General features: G+C 42.0%; 1 protein-coding gene across 1 annotated transcript; it reads right to left on the reverse strand.

Moving 5' to 3' along the window:
• Positions 1-359: 359 nt before the first annotated feature.
• Positions 360-14,898, reverse strand: LOC139310084 (vomeronasal type-2 receptor 26-like). Its single transcript, XM_070934241.1, has 6 exons — positions 14,825-14,898; positions 10,712-11,003; positions 8,884-9,696; positions 6,332-6,559; positions 4,775-4,901; positions 360-1,261 (listed from the first exon to the last, which is right to left on the reverse strand). The coding sequence occupies exons 1-6, from the start codon at positions 14,896-14,898 to the stop codon at positions 360-362; spliced, it is 2,436 nt and encodes an 811-aa protein (XP_070790342.1).
• Positions 14,899-18,041: the final 3,143 nt, after the last annotated feature.

Genomic DNA, 18,041 nt, shown 5'->3' on the forward strand with positions numbered 1-18,041 from the left:
GATCCAGGCAATTCATTTATTGTAAACTTAAGCTCTCTACAAAAATCTGGCCAATTAACAGTCAAGGGAAATTCGCAGGAATTAAGGACAGAAAGGAATTCAAGACTAGATTTCTTGGAGGTGAACAGGAACTGGTGACGTATGATGTGTTTGACTCCTCCCTCAGGCTTAGCCTGGTCATCTCCTACATTATATAGCTGTTAATATGCAGCAACAATCTTGAGTAGTACAAACAACAGAAAACCCCAAACCATGAAATAAAAATAAAAACTCTATTAAAAAGTCTATAAATATTCATGGTACACCACAGCAGCAATATTGCTAGTATAGCTCCATGTTGCTAGCATCCATGAGGTGATTTATTTTACTTTCATGGTTAGCTGCTCCTTTGTATTCAGCTCCGGCCTGAGCAAAATAATGTAGCACTTGGGGAAAAAAATGCAGCCCAACAAGCCAGCACTGGAGGCCAAGATGGAGAAGACCTGCACAGCCACCATGTACTTGCCCTTGGTGCCCAGATAGGTGGGCACAAAGGAGATCCAAACACTACAGAAAACCAGCATGCTGAAGGTGATCAGCTTAGCTTCATTGAAGGCTGCAGGTAGTCTTCGGGCTAGGAAAGCAATTGTGAAGCAGACAACAGCAAGGAAGCCCATGTAGCCAAGAGCAGAGTAAAACATGGTGACTGAACCTTCATTGCATTGCACTACAATCTCTGCAGCCTGGGAATGCATATCCAAATCAGGGAAGGGGGGAGTGGTGCCCAACCAGATAGTGCAGATCATAATTTGAACAACAGAACAAGAAAAGACAATGGAATTGCCCAAAGACTTCCCCAGCCATCTTCTCATGCTATTGCCTGGCTTGGTGGCTAGGAAGGCCAGCACCACCATGATGGTTTTGGCCAAGAGAGAAGAGATGGCCACTGAAAAAATGATGTTGAAGGCTGCTTGTCGCAGAAGGCAGGTGGCTCTTCTTGGCTGGCCAATGAAGAAAAAGGAAGACAAGAAGGAAAGCAGGAGAGAGCCAAGGAGAATGTAGGAGAGATCTTGATTGTTAGCCTTGACTATTGGAGTTTCTACAAATTTGATGAAGATTCCCAACACAAACCCAGTGGTTAAGGAAAGGAATAAGGCAAAGGCAGCTAGGATGATGCCCAAATGTCCTTCATAAGAAAGGAAGGTTTTAAGTTTGGAAATACATTTATCACTGTCCTTATTCGGATGTTGATCTTCTGGACACTTGTTGCACTTTTCAGCATCTGAAAGAGTAAGTGTTAGATCTGAACCATGTCACAGCATGGTTTTTTCCACCCCATTCAATAATTTATAATGATACCAAAAGTCAGGGGGGAAAAAACCCACAGCTAATTATATGGGGGGACAAAAATTCTGCATAATAATATTCATCCCATGCCCCAATCGCCAACATTGACCCTACTGTCCTCAACAGCCATGACTTCCAAATAGCAATAGCAACAACACTTAGACTTATATACCATTTCACAATGCTTTACAGCCCTTTCTAAATGGTTTTCAGAGTCAGCATATTGCCCCCAACAATCTGGGCCCTCATTTTACCAACCTCAGAAGGATGGTGTCAACTTCAAACCGAACATGGCGGAAGCCATTTTCCTGTTCCTCAGTTGCCACACAGGGGAGAAGGAAGTTGGAATGCCTTACTAGACACAATAGAGAGCTTTCTCTTGGGAACCAAAGTCATCTCTACTGGTAACAGATAAGGTCGGGGAAGGAGTGCCTGGAGAGCCCGCCAATTAACCTAATTGGCCAACGTGTCCTGTGATCCTTGGGGATGGGATTATTTCCTATTTTAATTATAATGAAATCGCGGGAATTATTTACAGTTGGTTTTTCTTTAAGCAGTGCCGATATGATGTACTCAATAAAGAAGTTCTTTGAGGAAGATTCTAGTCAGAGTTCTGATTGGCTTGTGCTCATTAGTCGGATCATTGACAGATGGAAGTTTGAGTCAACCTTGAACCAGTGAGAAACAAACACCTGGCAGTGAGCAGTGAGTTAGCCTGCAACGCTGTATTCTAACCACTATGCCACAACCAATGTCATTAATATGCAGTATCCCTAGCATTAACCGAGCATTAGCAATGTTATCGTTTTATACTTAGAACTAAGTACAATCTAAAATCAATTTTTCCTATCTGAACTAAAATGGATTTAACTAAGAAAAAGCAATTAATGTTAAACTCCCCTGGGAACTTTCATACTTGACGTGTATTGGACACCTGAAATAACTTTAAGAAGCAAGGGGAAGAGCCACACAACCAGCCAAAACAAATTTGATCTGGAGATAGAGATTTAATTTGAAAAGGTGTTTCAAACGTGACCCTCCCTAATTCTCACAAGGGGGGGGGGGTGCACTCAGATTTGCAAGATTCTGTTATAGTAACCTTAGAATAAAAGTATATTAGTACCAGGGCTGGATTTAGATGAAAAGAGGCCCTAGGCTATTCCACTTATGAGGCCCTTTCACCTATAGTGAAAGTGTAATTTTAATTTTGCTAACAATTTGAATGTAGGCCCCTCTTGATCTTGAGGCCCTAGGCTGAAGCCTAGTTAGCCTATAGGAAAATCCGGCCCTGATTAGTACCCATGAGCTTGGTTTCCTAGTCTAGTCTATCTCAAACGGCTCACATGAGGGAGGAACTAGAAACTGGACCTCTTTACTTCTGGTCCAACTCCTCCACTTACACCACACTGGCTTTTAATCTGTGAGGAAGGAACTATCCCAGATCCCCTCAAGGAACTTTTTGACCGTAGGTCCATGATGGCGAACCTATGGCATGGGTGCCACAGCTGGCACACAGAGCCCTCTCTGCGGGCATGCGAGCCATCGCCCAGTTCAGCTCCACCGCGCATGCATACGTGCCTCCCGCCGGCCAGCTGATTTTCAGGTCTCTGCCGTGCAAGCGCGTGGGTGGGGCACATGCAGGAGACATGTGTGCATGTGCAAGAGGGTTACGCACGCATGGGCGGGGGACAGGGGGAGCACAGGAGGTGCTGTCGCCCATTTTTGATCCTAGGAGGCTGCAGGGAGGCCTACTAGGCTTAAAACAGGGCACGAGGGGGAGTGGAGTGCCCCCTCACGGCCTGTTTTTGGTTCCAGGAGGCTGCAGGGAAGCCTACTAGGCCCAAAACGGGGTGGGGGGGTTTCATGTGTACATGAGCAGGGGGGGAGCAAGGGGGGGTCATGCACACATGCACAGGGGGGTGGGGCACATGGGGGAGTGCGCAGATTGAATTATGGGTGCCTGCACACGGACATGCTGTTGCGCATGCGCACACACACTTTTGGCACAGAACAACAAAAAGATTAGCCATCACTGCCCTAGGTCTTCCTGCTTCTACTCCAGTTTTTATACCTCTACATCACCTTGTTTTGGGGCTGAGAGGGTGATTGACCAGAATCCCCCAGAGAGATGAGGATGGAAAGAACCTGGGACTCTGTGTACTTAATCCAGCTTCTTCATTCATCATTAAATAGGAGGAGCCAGCTCAAAGCCCTCCTGCACTTAAGCAAGAGTCAAACCATCATCTGTCATGGATGTTTCCATTTGGATTCTGGCCCTAATTGGTTGATTAGCTCCTTCCAATACTAGGATTCTATAACTTTCTCAAATTAATTTCTACTATGACACTTGTCCCTGCACTGAGAAAATGCATGATCCTAGCCACTTAAACATAAAGAAATTTCTGCAGTTGATAAAGTAAACGATGCATTGAGGAAAGCTGCACCTGGTCCAGTGGTAATTCAAATAATTTAACAACCGGTTAGCCCGGGATCAGGTTGGCTGTCATGGGAGGTGTGGCCCATCCCCATTCTCCAGCTCCACCACACATGAGGGACAAGCCTCCCGCAATGGCCAACCTGACCCTGGGTGAACCGGTTGTTAAATTACCCCCTCCCCTGCAATCAAAGTGGATCCTGGGTGTTGCGCTGCGCTGCAATGGAGAAATGGGCAACGGAGCGGCCAGCACAAGGGAAGGAGGAGGGAAAGCTGCCTTCTCCTTCCCTCGCGCCAGCCACTCCATTGCCCCTTTCTCCATTGTGCTCAGTGCAACGTCCAGGATCCACTTTGATAGCGGGAGGGTGGGTAATTTAACAACCGGTTCGCCTGAGCCAGTGCGAATCGGCTGAATCCCACCACTGATCTGGTCAATTCAATCAGACTCTCTATTAAAATCATTTTTTAGAACACAATTTAGGGAATAAATGTTGAGAATAAAATGGCAGGAAAGGGATCAAAGTCCTTTTAAAGAATTCTTGTCTCGGAAAGAGGTGGAGAAGTCTATTAGAATAGAATAGAATAGAATAGAATAGAATAGAATAGAATAGAATAGAATAGAATAGAATAGAATAGAATAGAATAGAATAGAATAGAATAGAATAGAATAGAATAGAATAGAATAGAATAACAGAGTTGGAAGGGACCTTGAAAGTCTTCTAGTCCAACCCCCTGCTTAGGCAGGAAACCCTACACCACTTCAGACAAATGGTTATCCAACATCTTCTTAAAAATTTCCAGTGTTGGAGCATTCACAATTTCTGCAGGCAAGTTGTTCCACTGATTAATTGTTCTAACTGTCAGGAAATTTCTCCTTAGTTCTAAATTGCTTCTCTCCTTGATTAGTTTCCACCCATTGCTTCTTGTTCTACCCTCAGGTGCTTTGGAAAATAGTTTGACTCCTTCTTCTTTGTGGCAACCCCTGAGACAGCCTTCTACTTTGGAGTCACTCACCTTCGTGAACTGAGATGGTCCCTTCTGCACATGGAACACAATCATAGCAGCAAACTGGCTTCCCCTCTTGAACTACTTTAACAAATCCAGGGAGACAACTTTTTCCACACCTAGAGGGAGGCAGAAACTAATCACACAAGCAAAGAAGATCAAGGAAAATATATTAACAGCTATTTATCTGATTTGGCTTAATACAGACAATCTTTGGTTTACCACAACTTATTTAATGACCGTTCAAAGTTTCAATGACACTGGAAAAAGTAACTTATGACCATTTTTCACATTTACGACCATCGCAGCATCCCCATGGTCACGTGATCAAGATTCAGACTCTGACTCATACTTATGACAGATGCAGTGTCTCAGGGTCATGCGATACCCTTTTGAGACCTTCCGATAAGCAAAGTCAATGAAGGAACTTCAGATTCACTTACCACCGGGTGAACTAACTTAACAAGTGCAGTGATTCACTTAACAAAGATGGCATGACATGTTGTAAAATGGGGCAAATCTCACTTAACAAATGTCTCACTTAGCAACAGAAATTTTGGGCTCAATTGTGGTCACAAGTCGAGGGCTACCTATATAAACTAGCCCTGAAATTAATTAATTAATTAGTTAGTTAGTTAGGTAGTTAGTTAGTTAGTTAATTTTTTTAATTAATTTTATTCATTTATTTATTTATAATTAGACTTCTATACCGCCCTTCTCCCGAAGGACTCAGGGCAGTGTACAGCCATATTAAAACACATAGATTTACAAAATTTAAAACCAATTAAAATCAAATATATAGAATTTGGCTCAAAAATTAAAACATACATACACCCCTTATAAAATTCATATTAGGCCAGTCCAGCTTGCTGGAACAGAAGAGTCTTCAGGGTGCGGCGAAAGATATGCAGGTCGGGGCTAAGACGAAGCTCTAGGAGGAGCTCATTCCAGAGAGCTGGTGCCCCCACAGAGAAGGCTCTCCCCCTGGGTGTTGCCAGTTGACATTGTTTGGCCGACGGCACCCTGAGGAGCCGCTCTCTGTGGGAGCGTATTGGCCAGTGGGAGGCTGTTAGTGGCAGAAGGCGGTCTCGTATATACCCCGGTCCTAAGCCATGGAGCGCTTTAAAGGTGGTCACCAACACCTTGAATCGCACCAGGAAGACCACCGGGAGCCAGTGCAACAGTGTAACATTCTTTGTTACCTTTCCCTACGTCCCCTGTCTGCTTCAGTGATGTTTTAGATCAGGGATGTCAAACTTCCGGCCCACGGCCCGGATGCGTCATGGGCTGACCACACCCACCCCTCATTTACCAAAGGGGGGGGAAGTTGTGATATGTCACGTGACGATGACGTGACGACATGAATTTGACACCCCACTGTTTTAGATTCTTCTTTTTATTCTTCAGGACAAAGACAGTCCTTTAACTCTGGATGAAGCTTTTGCTGATCTGTCAGAACTGTGTAAATGGAGGAATAAGGGAAGCGCCATATGATTTCCGATTGGGTGACATTAAGCAGTATTCTAAACGTAGCCAAAATGATAAAATAAAACCATTTCCCCCCACCTTGTTCAACAAATTCATCTGTGCCATATCATCCGGGTTGATGACGAGATTGAAGTCAAGGGTGCTCCGTCGTTTTAGGTTCCCGAATTTCACTCTGGCAATGGACTTATTTGGTAAGACGGTCCAGTAGATGATGTCAAAGTCAGCGGCCAGGTCTCCTCTCTCATCTAAATAGATTCCATCCATGGAGGAATTGTAGAACGGAGAATTTTGCAAAAAAAGGTGAAGCTGGAATGGAAGAAGAAACTGCAGTAGATAGAAAAGTCAAGTTTCCTATCCAGTTTGGATTATTGGTCCACACTGATGACTCATGTGAATTTGGAAAGTTGATTTGATTTAGTGTGCTTCACTTCAGATTGATTCACTTTTCTGGATCAAATGGAATCAAAAATGAATGGACAAATCATCTGAACCCACCTCATTCAAAATATTAATCCCAGTTGGAAAGTAAATTCAAAAATTTGATCAAAAGTACTCATACTGAGTACTTTTGTGGGAGCCCCAGCCCTGTGGAATGAACTGCCCCCAGAAATACGTAAGATCTCCGACCTCCAGGTGTTTCGTTGCGCATTGAAGACCCTGTTGTTCCGCCAGGCCGGGCTATCAACATAATAATTTTAAATTGGGGTATTTTAAATTTTTGGGGTTTTAAATCGGCAAAATCTATTTAATTATTTTAATTTTTAATCATTGTTGTGTCTTGTGTTTTTAAATTGGCTGTACACCGCCCTGAGTCCTTCGGGAGAAGGGCGGTATAGAAATAAAATAATAATAATAATAATAATAATAATAATAATAATAATTATTATTATTATTATTATTATTATTGTTGTTGTTGTTGTTGTTGTTATTATTATTATTATTATTATTATTATTATTATTATTATTATTATTATTATTATTAATGAGGACCCAGATAATGAGGACCTGGATTGTGGGGGCAATAAGATGACTTTGTATAAAAAAAGAACACCGCTTTGGGGGGGGGCAAAAGCCCTACTAAGCAGGTATATACAAAAGTATGAAGGCTATTGCTTAACACATTGTAAGCCGCCCTGAGTCTCCGGAGAAGGGCGGCATATAAATCGAACCAATAAATAAACAATAAATAAATAAATACTTAATCTCCAAACTGAATTTATTATTATTCTGTCTTTAAACATTTGAACCAACCTTCCTTCCTTCCTTCCTTCCTTCCTTCCTTCCTTCCTTCCTTCCTTCCTTCCTTCCTTCCTTCCTTCCTTTCTTACTTCCTTTCTTTCTCTCTCTCTCTCTCTCTCCCTTTCTTCTTTCCTTTCTTCTTATTTATTTTATCCTGAGAAGAAACTTCCAAGCTCATCTTGGCTTATTTTCAGACAAAGCAAAATTATTGTTTAGTATTACAAATTAAGTTAAAAAGTAGTAAACTAATTATTGTATGTGTTTAGCTGATTCATTTAATTTCCTGCTTTGGGCATTGGACTGATTAGCAAAAAGTGCAGAGTAAATTATTGTTCACATTTTCTTTGTTTTCCTCGCTCCTTCTCTTCTGTTTTAAAAATGGATATATTAGTTTTGTTGTGCAAAAGTGTGAAACTAGTTTGCACTAAAAGAATTATACATGGATTAATACAGTAATATCATTAATAAAACACTAACGAATCAAAAAGGACTAGGAACAAGATACAAAGTCAAACACACACACACACAAACAAAGACACATAGACACACATATACAAATATTAGCAGGACATCCAAAGATGTCAGACATAGAAAATGCATACAAAAAATTGTCCTTATCAGTCTGTGGGTCATCCAGACTCCAATGTGAGAGAAATGCCAATTTACTGTATGTGTGAATTGAAAGCAAGACTCTTTGAATGGGAAGCTCAATCTGAGATGTTTGTTATAGTTGTAGCATTATGGGGGAAAGTGGAGGCAACATAGAAAGCTATACAAATGGGTGTCATTCCCAAATTTCTACCTCACCAGCATTTGATGAAATTTGGGAATAAACTTTTGTTTGTTTGTTTCACAACTAATCAAGGAGAGAACCAACCTAGAACTAAGGAGAAATTTCCTGACAATTAATCAGTGGAACAGCTTGCCTTAAGAAGTTGTGGTGCTCCGTGACTGGAGGTTTTTAAGAAGAGATTGGATAACTTGTTTGTCTGAAATGCTTTCAGGTTTCTGTTTGAGCAGGGGGCTGGACTAAAAGACCTCCAAGGCAGTGGTGAAATTCAAATCTTTTTACTACCGGTTCTGTGGGCGTGGCTTGGTGGGCATGGTATGGCTTGGTGGGCGTGGCAAGGGAAGGATATTGCAAAATCTCCATTCTCACCCCACTCTGGGACCAGCCAGAGGTGGTATTTGCCAGTTCTCTGAACAACTCAAAAATTCCGCTACTGGTTCTCCAAACTACTCAAAATTTCCGCTACTGGTTTTCCAGAACTCTGTCAGAATCTGCTGAATTTCACCCCTGCTCCAAGGTCCCTTCCAACTCTGTTATTCTGTTATATTTGCATCATGGATTCTTATGCGTGAGAAGAGGCCTCTGAGGAGAAACTGATTACCTGCCAAGCCTGTAGCTTCTGAATCTCTAACCTGCTTCCACCTTTCATCACCCACCTCTTGGAGAGAGATAAATGTGCAGCATGTAAGGCCCGTGCTGTGGCCCAGATGATGTTGTAAATGCAAGAGCTGTCTAAAGACAAAGTCCTTTGGAGGTCTTCCTGGGGCAAGGTCTCCCGTTTCTCTTTCTCTGTGCATCTTATCCAGCCTTTCACAGTCGAGACATCTTTCAAGTAGGAACAACTAAACACTTTGGCTACAAACTCTCCAACGGAATCATAAAAGGCTTCAAAATCACCAGGTTTCCTCTTTGTATTTCCTTGCATGAAGAAAGAAAAAATGCCGTGGATGTATCGGAAAGAGACATCACTGTACATCAACTCTAAAGAGAGGTCCCAGAGAGCTGTCGTGACCCAGATTTTTCCTACGATAGGTCTTGTCAAGACAGCGATTACTTTTTGTATAACAAATATTGCTTTTAGGAAAGAACTGGCTTCAGCGTAGTAAACAAAGACGTTGATTTGTTTCCATTTGGAGAACTGGGCAAAACGAATGTTGACACTCTTGTCGGTTACCGAAATGCTTTGGGATACAACCGCACAAATGCCGTTCTTTATTAGCATAGGGGTCAAAATCCTCATAAAGCTCTCTCCATTGTCGGTGTCTGCCACAATGAGTCCTATCAAGGTCCAGCTAAAATGCAGGAGCAGTTGGATAATTCCTGGCTTCAGAGTTCCATCTCTGGGGACCACGTGGTAGGAAAAAGGAAACGGGGTTTTATCTGACTGAACTGGTGAAACAAAATTATAACTGAGCTGAAAAGAAAAGGGAGAGGTTAATGGTGTATTTTGTGGGGTCCATGGTGCTCTCTGAGCTTGCTTGTTTTCTTGCAGATGTTTCATTATCTCAAACTAGGTTACATCATCAGTGCTAGTAAGGAGTGCTGTTTGCTGGCAGTTTATATTCTGATGACTTGCCTCTCTGTGTGGGTGGGTCTTAGAGATTATTTGATTAGGCTGTTTACTGATGGCTCTTTTGCAGTTTCTTGATTGGGATACTGCTTACTTGATTGTTGATCTGAAGTTAATCTTGGAGTTAAATACTGATACAGATTAACAAAGTTGGAAGAGACTTGTAGGTCATCTAATCCAACACTCCCACCCACCCCTCGCCCAAGCAGACCTTACACCATTTTTGATAGATGGCAGTCCAGTCTCCAGTTAATCTATGCTGATCTGGTTGCTGAATAAGAGCCATGGTGGCGCAGTGGTTAAAATGCAGTACTGCAGGCTACTTCTGCTGACTGGCTGCTGCCAGCTGTTTGGCAGTTTGATTCTCACCGGCTCAAGGTTGACTCAGTCTTCCATCCTTCTGAGGTTGATAAAATGAGGACCCAGATTGTTGGGGGCAATGGGCTTACTCTGTAAACCGCTTAGAGAAAGTTGTAAAGTACTGTGAAGCTATATATAAGTCTAAGTGCTGTTGCTATTATTGGTAGAGAGGTGCTGGAGTCTTTTTGTTCTCTTTTGGGCTGGTTGATTGTCTCCTTTGCATAGTCTATAGATGCTGTTAATGTCTATGTGTCTATTGATGGCTGATTTGTTAGAATGCCAGCCTTCTAGAAATTCCCTGGCATTTTTGGACTTTTGGACCAAGCACAATCTGCAACGGAGAGGACAGGACAATTTTAACTTTTTGCTTCCTCTGAGAATCTATGTCCATCAGCTTTGATGCTATTATCTCCATGGTAATAATCTCATTTTGAATTCTATATACAAAATGTCAAGAGGAATTAATTTGCCCACCTTCCTGACACACACCCAGATATACCTGTGGTATTTTGAAGATGCCCAAAATGGTTGAAATCTGGATGGAAATATCAGCATCAGATCCTTCAAGGACAGCCAATAGGTTTTCTTGCCTTCCACAACTATAGTTTGGAACATTTGCCTCCCCAGTAGAAACTAAGTTGAGAAGAGCATCCGAAGTCATCCTAGCATCATAATAGTTGTCGTAGATATTGTAGCCCAGAGTGATGTTGTAGAGAATCCTGGGGTCTTGGTTGATGTCCTGAATGGCAAAGAGGAAGGAGAGAGTTTTCCAGAACATCATGGATCCTTTCCTGAAAATATATGTTTACAGAGTATCCTATAATTTATTTAATTTGTGCTTTTCTGTCCTCAAAACTTTTTCCATGTAAAATTTACACTAATCCAGAGTCAGGGTTAAAACTCAAGTGTTAACTAAAATGTAATGCTTTGGTCTATTGATGGTCTTCTAACCATGTTCAGGGACTTTTTACGAAACAAATAATTCTATGAATGAATGAATATGCTCCTTACCTGCTCAATCACTGAAGCTTTCTTAGCAAACTATGATGCTGCAAAAACTACAAAAAAGACGGTCCAATATGCCATAGAGCAAAAGGTACCATGGGAAAATTAGAAAATAAAATCCACAGTATCATTAGATAGCAATCATTTGAATGGAAGAAGTAAAAAAGTTGAGTGTGCAGAGCAGGGGTCAGCAACCCACGACTCTGGAGCCACATGTGGCTCTTTCATCCCTCTGCTGCGGCTCCCTGTTGCCAGTTGGCTCCACAATTGATAGGGCTTTTGGTTAGGACAGGTAAAGGAAAAAGGACGCCATGCAGGAGGAGACTCTATGGTGGGGGAACCAGATTTCCAGTCAGCAGAGGAAGAAAGACGCCGTGCTAGGAGGAAACTCTATGGTGGGGGAACTGGACTTCTGGTCAGCTCCAGAATTGAACAGGGGGCGTCCGGTTAGGACCTTTGTGGCTCTTTGAGTGTTTAAGGTTGCAGGTGTAGAGGTAAAGTTGCTAGACTGGCAAAGGAAAACCCAACTCCTAAACTACTTCCTGAAGCTCCCTGGAGGTCATTGGGTCAATGGATTTGAGGGCCCTCATAAGAACAGAAGAATTAAAATCAAGGATTTCATGCCAGGCTTTGCTAATATACTGTGTCTGTTTAGACCAGGGGTGGGAACTATGGCCTCTTTATGACCTGTGGACTTCAATTCCCAGAATTTCTGAGCCAGCCATGCTCAGGAATTCTGGGAATTGAAGTCCACACGTCATAGAGGCTCCATCGTTCCCCACCCCTGTTTTAGACAAAGGCAAGGCAAGGATTTAACTGGGACTGCAGAAGAAAATTGCATTGACACAGCCCCAAAATCATTGCCAGGAAAATTGACTTCCCAGGTTTACTGGAAACATACTGGAGAAATTTAGCTTATTTTTATATTTTAATATGATTTGTTCAATTTTATAACATTTTATATATACGGATAATATATAATTTAACAAAGGTTTATTAAATTTATTAAATAAACCCTTATTTTTTTAAAAAAAAAATAGATCTCAAACAAACTAAAAAGGCAAACTATGAGGAAAAAATATCTACCTTCTATTTCATACTTATTAATAGTCACTGGCTTACTCATTAATACACTATTATCCATGCAAAATAGTCCTGTAAAATATCACACATCTCTTCCTTGCTCTTTAAACTGATGTCAAAAACATATCAGAAGGAGCTTTAGCCAATGCAGAATAGGAAATGTGCCTCATGCCCCAAAGTCTTTTCTCCAGAGCAGGAGCTCACACCAACACAGTTCTAAGCTGCATAAACAGAGGGATAGAATCAAGATCACGTGAAGTGTTAATACCACTTTATAATGCCTTGGTAAGGCCACACTTGGAATACTGCATTCAGTTTTGGTCGTCACGATGCAAAAAAAATGTGGAGACTCTAGAAAGAGTGCAGAGAAGAGCAACAAAGATGATTAGGGGACTGGAGGCTAAAACATAGGAAGAACGGTTGCAGGAACTGGGTATGTCTAGTTTATTAAAAAGAAGGACCAGGGGAGACATGATAGCAGTGTTCCAATATCTCAGGGGTTGCTACAAAAAAGAGGGAGCCAAGCTATTCTCCAGAGCACCTGAGGGCAGAACAAGAAGCAATGGGTAGAAACTAATCAAGGAGAGAAGCAACTTAGAACTAAGGAGAAATTTCCTGACAGAACAATTAATCAGTGGAATAACTTGCCTCCAGAAGTTGTGAATGCTCCAACACTGGAAGTTTTTGAGAAGATGTTGGATAACCATTTGTCTGAAGTGGTGTCGGTTTTCCTGTCTAAGCAGGGGGTTGGACTAGAAGACCTCCAAGGTCCCTTCCAACTCTGTTATTCTGTCCTATCCTATCCTATCCTATCCTATCCTATCCTATCCTATCCTATCCTATCCTATCCTATCCTATCAGATAAAGGGTAAAGAAATAAATCCTTCTAGAAGGCTGGACCTTTAGATATCTGTGATGAAGTGTAGTGACCACGATGGACCTGCCTTACCAAAAAAATTCAGCAGAGGGTGCCTTGCCGAAACTGTATGCCTGAAACTGCGCCTGCCTGGCAGAGATGATCCCACCGATGAGAAGCTCTCCTGGCTTGTAAAAATTCTGGGGTTGCGCTCCATCCATCTTCAACCTCAAGGGGCATTTGGTTCCGAGCCTGCCATCCGCTACCTGGAATAGCAGCAAGGCAAGCAGAAAAAAGAGGGCCATTCTTAGTATGGCTGGCTCCAATTCTTGCTTTGGCACAGCTTATTTGAAATCGCAAGAAAGAGTTTTTAACAAGCTGAGTCCCAAGACACACATGGGTTTCCTGCTTCAGATGGAGCCCAACTAAGGTTGAATATGTGAAGAAGATGAGAGATCTTCAACGCTGTCTCTGCCCACCCCCAAAATCATCCACCCCAGGCATTTATTCACCAATAATTTGCAATGTAAAACCTTAGCATATGTTGCTCCTGAGTCAATTATTTCTACGGCAGGCAACTTGTTAGAAAAATAAAATCTCTGGAGCTTTGGTACAAAACAACAAAGAAATTACTATTATAATTACTATTATAAGGAGGAGAAAAATCATCCTGAACTCTGTGGGATTCTGGTTCAGATGGGACTGCAAAGTATGCCATCTAGGCCCATTTCAGCATGCTTTCTGGATGCTTCTCTATGTCCCCCTTTTAATCTACAAGTAGAGCAAATATGTTATTTTATTCAGTTTACTTAGTAAGAACAATATACAAAGGAAATTGTATTAAATGTCATTCATTTTTTAAAAAGGTAAACGTTTCCCCTGTCTAGTCGTTTCCTACTCTAGAAGGAGGCTCTCATTCCATTTCTTAGCTGTGGTAGCCAGTGTTGTCTGAAGATACTGATGGGCTGTCTGCTAAAATAAAGCCAGGTCATGACACACACTTGAAAGTAAGTCAGGAAGCCTGTAATTATGGAGTCTGTCTGGCAAAAACAAAGACTGCTTATCCGCAGGAAATATGCATGTGTAAAGCTTGTAACAATTCTGGGTAGTTAGAAAGCTGATCAAAGTAACTAGAATTAGGCAACTTGCAGACCTCAGCTAAAAATTAGGAATAGAGATGGCCTGCAGCAAATAAAAGGAGTATTAGATAACTCCTGGGGCATTCATTAGCCAAGGCTTGGGAATAGGGATAGCTAGAGACCAATAGAACAAATTGTAGAATTATTACTAAAATGTTTATCAGATGACATCTCTTATTATCCTGCCTTGTCCCGCCTTCTCCTTTAGTGAAAATGTATAAAGCTTTCTTCATCCTTTGTTCTCGGCTCTCCTGGCAGTTTGGCCAGGAGCCCTTTTCCTTAGGGTACCCCAATAAAAAGCAATCAAACCTGCATCTCGTGTCTGGCGTCCTTCATTGGCCTCAGCACCAGGCTCAGACCCAAATTGGGGGCAACAATACTTCCATGGTTATGTGGCCAGCATGACTATATGCTGAGATACATGGAATAGTGTGATCTCCCCACCGAAGTGGTACCAATTTACCTACTCGCATTTGCAGGTTTTTGAACTGCTAGGTGGGCAGGAGCTGAAGTGAGGATGGGAACTCACCCGATCATGTGCTGCTTGCGTCTCAATTCCCGGCTGTCAGCTTTCCAACTGACAAGCTCAGAGTCTTGAGCCATCATGGCCTCTTATTTCTTGAGCCATCAGGGCCTCTTTATTTTCACTTTGCTTCCCCTTAAAAGACATGAACATGCAGAGGATCATCCACTCACAGCTCCCCTCCTATCCATCAAGACCCCTTTCCTTGTAACACTTCCAAGGGGACCACTGTTGGCAATGATCTGTGGGAATGACCTTGGGAGACAGAGGGATAATTTGTTCTTGGCTATCAGCTGTAAATATAAGTAGTCCTCAATCTTCAACCGCAATTGAACCCAAAATTTCTGTTACTAAGCAAGACAGTCCTTAAATGTGCTTTGTCCCATTTCATCACCTTTCTTGTCACAGTTGCCATATTTTTCGGAGTATAAGACACAGCGGAGTATAAGACGCACCTTAATTTTTGGGGAGGAAAATAAGAAAAAAGCTGATTGGCAGGTGGATCGGCCTCCTGGAATACCCCCAATCAGCTGTTCCCAGAGGTGAATTTTAGCAATAGGTTCCTTGGTTGTGAGCTCTGCGCCTTGCTTTTTTTTTTTTTTTGCTTTTTTTTCCTGACTCTGAAACTTCTGAAACTGTTTCAGAAAAAACTTTTTTTCCTGCCTCTGAAAGCCTCCGAAACAGAGCTTCAGAAAAAAAAAGCCTCTGAAGCTCTGTTTGGGGGCTTCTTTTTTGAAGCTTCATTTCTGATGCTTTTTTCAGCCTCTGAAACCTCCCTTTGAGAAGCTGGGTAGGGCTACATTCAGAGTATAAGACGCACCCAGATTTTCACCCTCTTTTTTGGGTGGAAAAGGTGCGTCTTATACTCTGAAAAATACGGTAAGTGAACCACTGCAGTTGTTAAGTTAGCAACACTGTTGTTAAGTAAATCTAGCTTCTCCATTGTCTTTGCTTGTCAGAAGGTGGAGGATAGAAGGATTTATATTCCTTGCAGTCATCTGGTCATTAGCACTCTTTCTGAGAGTCACCATGCATATGGCACAACATAGGAGAACAAACTCATCAGGACAAGATTCAACAGTCCATCTCCATTTGAAAGACAAAGACATTTGAAGACAGCAAAGTCCACATTGTGGACAGAGAGGACCACTGGTTTGAAGGAGGGACTCAAAGAGGCCATCTACATTGAGATTGAACAGCCCTCTCTCAACAGAGGGCAAGGAATATGACACTGCCTATCTCCTGTTTACAATACAGTCCTTTCAGGAATTCCAAGAAGGTTCCACACCCATTTGCACTGTGATTCAGGTGACCCTGAGGACACAGATAAACCTCCAAGTAGCCTCAATGACTCTCAGAAAGAATACTAATGGCCAGATGACTGCAAGGGACATACATTCTTCCATCCTCCACCATTCACTCAGAACTGAAGAAGCTTCTTGTATGAGAAGTGAAACGTCTTTGAGGAAAAACAAAATCCAGTTGCCTTTTGAAAAAGCACCTTTGGGACAACCATAACCTGTATGTCTGAGAATCTCCATAGACAGTCAATACAGCTCTCTTTATTTATCTAAAGCATTCCTTAGCTTCTGTAGAAGCTAAAGCAGGAAAATGTGATGGTGACAGATTTTTATAGAATATTACTGAATGAAAATGTCCTTCCCTTTTGTAACAAAAAATAATCATTTCACTGACTGGAATCACAAACTCACTCCTGCTCAGTGGAATTTCTGAAAACCAGTCTGGTTTGAGGCTTGTTGAAATAAATTTCCATATTTAAGTTTCCATATACAAACATTTATGCCCAATTTCCATAGACATGGAAAGGACGGAAGGGAAAATTCAAATTTGGATTAAATGTAAAGATTGCTCTTTTTAACCAATTTTGATTTTCTCCTTCCCTTTGATGAGTCAAGATCTTTCTCCTTCCTTTTGATGAGCCTTCTCAAGTTTCGCAACCTATTTCTATGTGAATTTTAACTCTCCAAATTCTCTAGCCAACATGCTGCTCCCTGAGAATTCTGGGAAAAGACATCAGCATATCTGGAGGGGCACCTGGATTGGATAATCCAGTGTTTGATAAAAGCATATGAGAATGTCTCCGCTGTGCAATGGCCGAGATCACTTCAACTCCCAGAATTCCCTTGCCAGCATGGTGATTGGGGGAATGCTGGGAGTTGAAGTCCACACATCTTAGTTGCTAAGATTGAAAGAGACTGGCCTATATTACACACAATTACACACACACACACACACACAATATGCTTCCGTAGTTCCACAAATGTACCTTTATGACACAAGATCAATAGTAAGGATTCTTTATATCAGCAGTTATATTCAAAAAACATGACAGGACGGACGGACAATGGCAGCTGCGTGAAGTCCCCAAGATGTTTCTGTAATGGGAGCCTGAGAAAACCATGAGCATTCTTGAGGTGAATGATAAGACATGATGAAGTTACCCACAGCTGTGCTAAAATTCTGAACTGAAGGCGATGTGGAAAGGCAAGCCATGGTACACTGTTGATTTCGATGAGGTGACAACCAAACAGCCCTAGTCATCTTACTACCCAGGAAGCTGAGTAGAAGGAATTGCTGTACAAATTTATATATTAAAAAAGATCCATTCCTAACAAATTTGGCAGTTTTAAAGCTAGAAGGAAGATCAGTCAAGACAGTGTTTCCCAACCTTGGCCATTCCCAGGTGTGTGGACTTCAAGTCCCAGAATTCCACAGCCACCATGGCTAGTGAATGAAAGTTCTGGGAGTTGAAGTCCACTTATCTGGAAATCGCCAAGGTCTTGAGATAACGACACTCTCATCCTGTGAGAAGCCCTGTTTCTTTGCTGAGGGGAAATATTACTTTTGGGCAGTAATGTTATTGTTTCTTAAAAAAAATAAAGATAAACTCTGCATCAGTTAGCTATTAATCTATCTGAAAGATAATGGAGGTTTGATAGAGCTGTCAGAGATCCTTTTCAATGAGCATTTTCCTCATTGAGCCTCTTCATACGTGCTGGGACTTGCACCTTCCGGAAGGCAGGATGGAAAACAATCGCACTGACTTGGAAAACCTGAAAGCTGCAGCCCCACCAGACCTAGAGGGACCAAGACTGGGGGAAAGCCACCTTAGATCCCAACTCGTTTCTTGTTCTTCTTGATTATTGATTTTTCCAGACTTGACAAATATGACAACCAAGACTGAGAAGCAGACATGACAACC

The sequence above is a fragment of the Pituophis catenifer genome, unplaced genomic scaffold (assembly GCF_029215685.1).
Source record: "Pituophis catenifer annectens isolate HBS135680 unplaced genomic scaffold, rPitCat1.0.hap2 SCAF_2, whole genome shotgun sequence".
NCBI classification, from domain to species: domain Eukaryota; kingdom Metazoa; phylum Chordata; class Lepidosauria; order Squamata; family Colubridae; genus Pituophis; species Pituophis catenifer.

Excerpts from the sequence above, each read along its gene's own strand:
- LOC139310084 (XM_070934241.1), bottom strand. The coding sequence starts at position 14,898 with ATGGCTCAAGACTCTGAGCTTGTCAGTTGGAAAGCTGACAGCCGGGAA. Across the intron at positions 4,902-6,331 it reads AGATGAATTTGTTGAACAAG|TTTCTGCCTCCCTCTAGGTG; the intron begins GTGGGGGGAAAT and ends TTGTGTGATTAG. Across the intron at positions 1,262-4,774 it reads GACCATCTCAGTTCACGAAG|ATGCTGAAAAGTGCAACAAG; the intron begins GTGAGTGACTCC and ends TTACTCTTTCAG.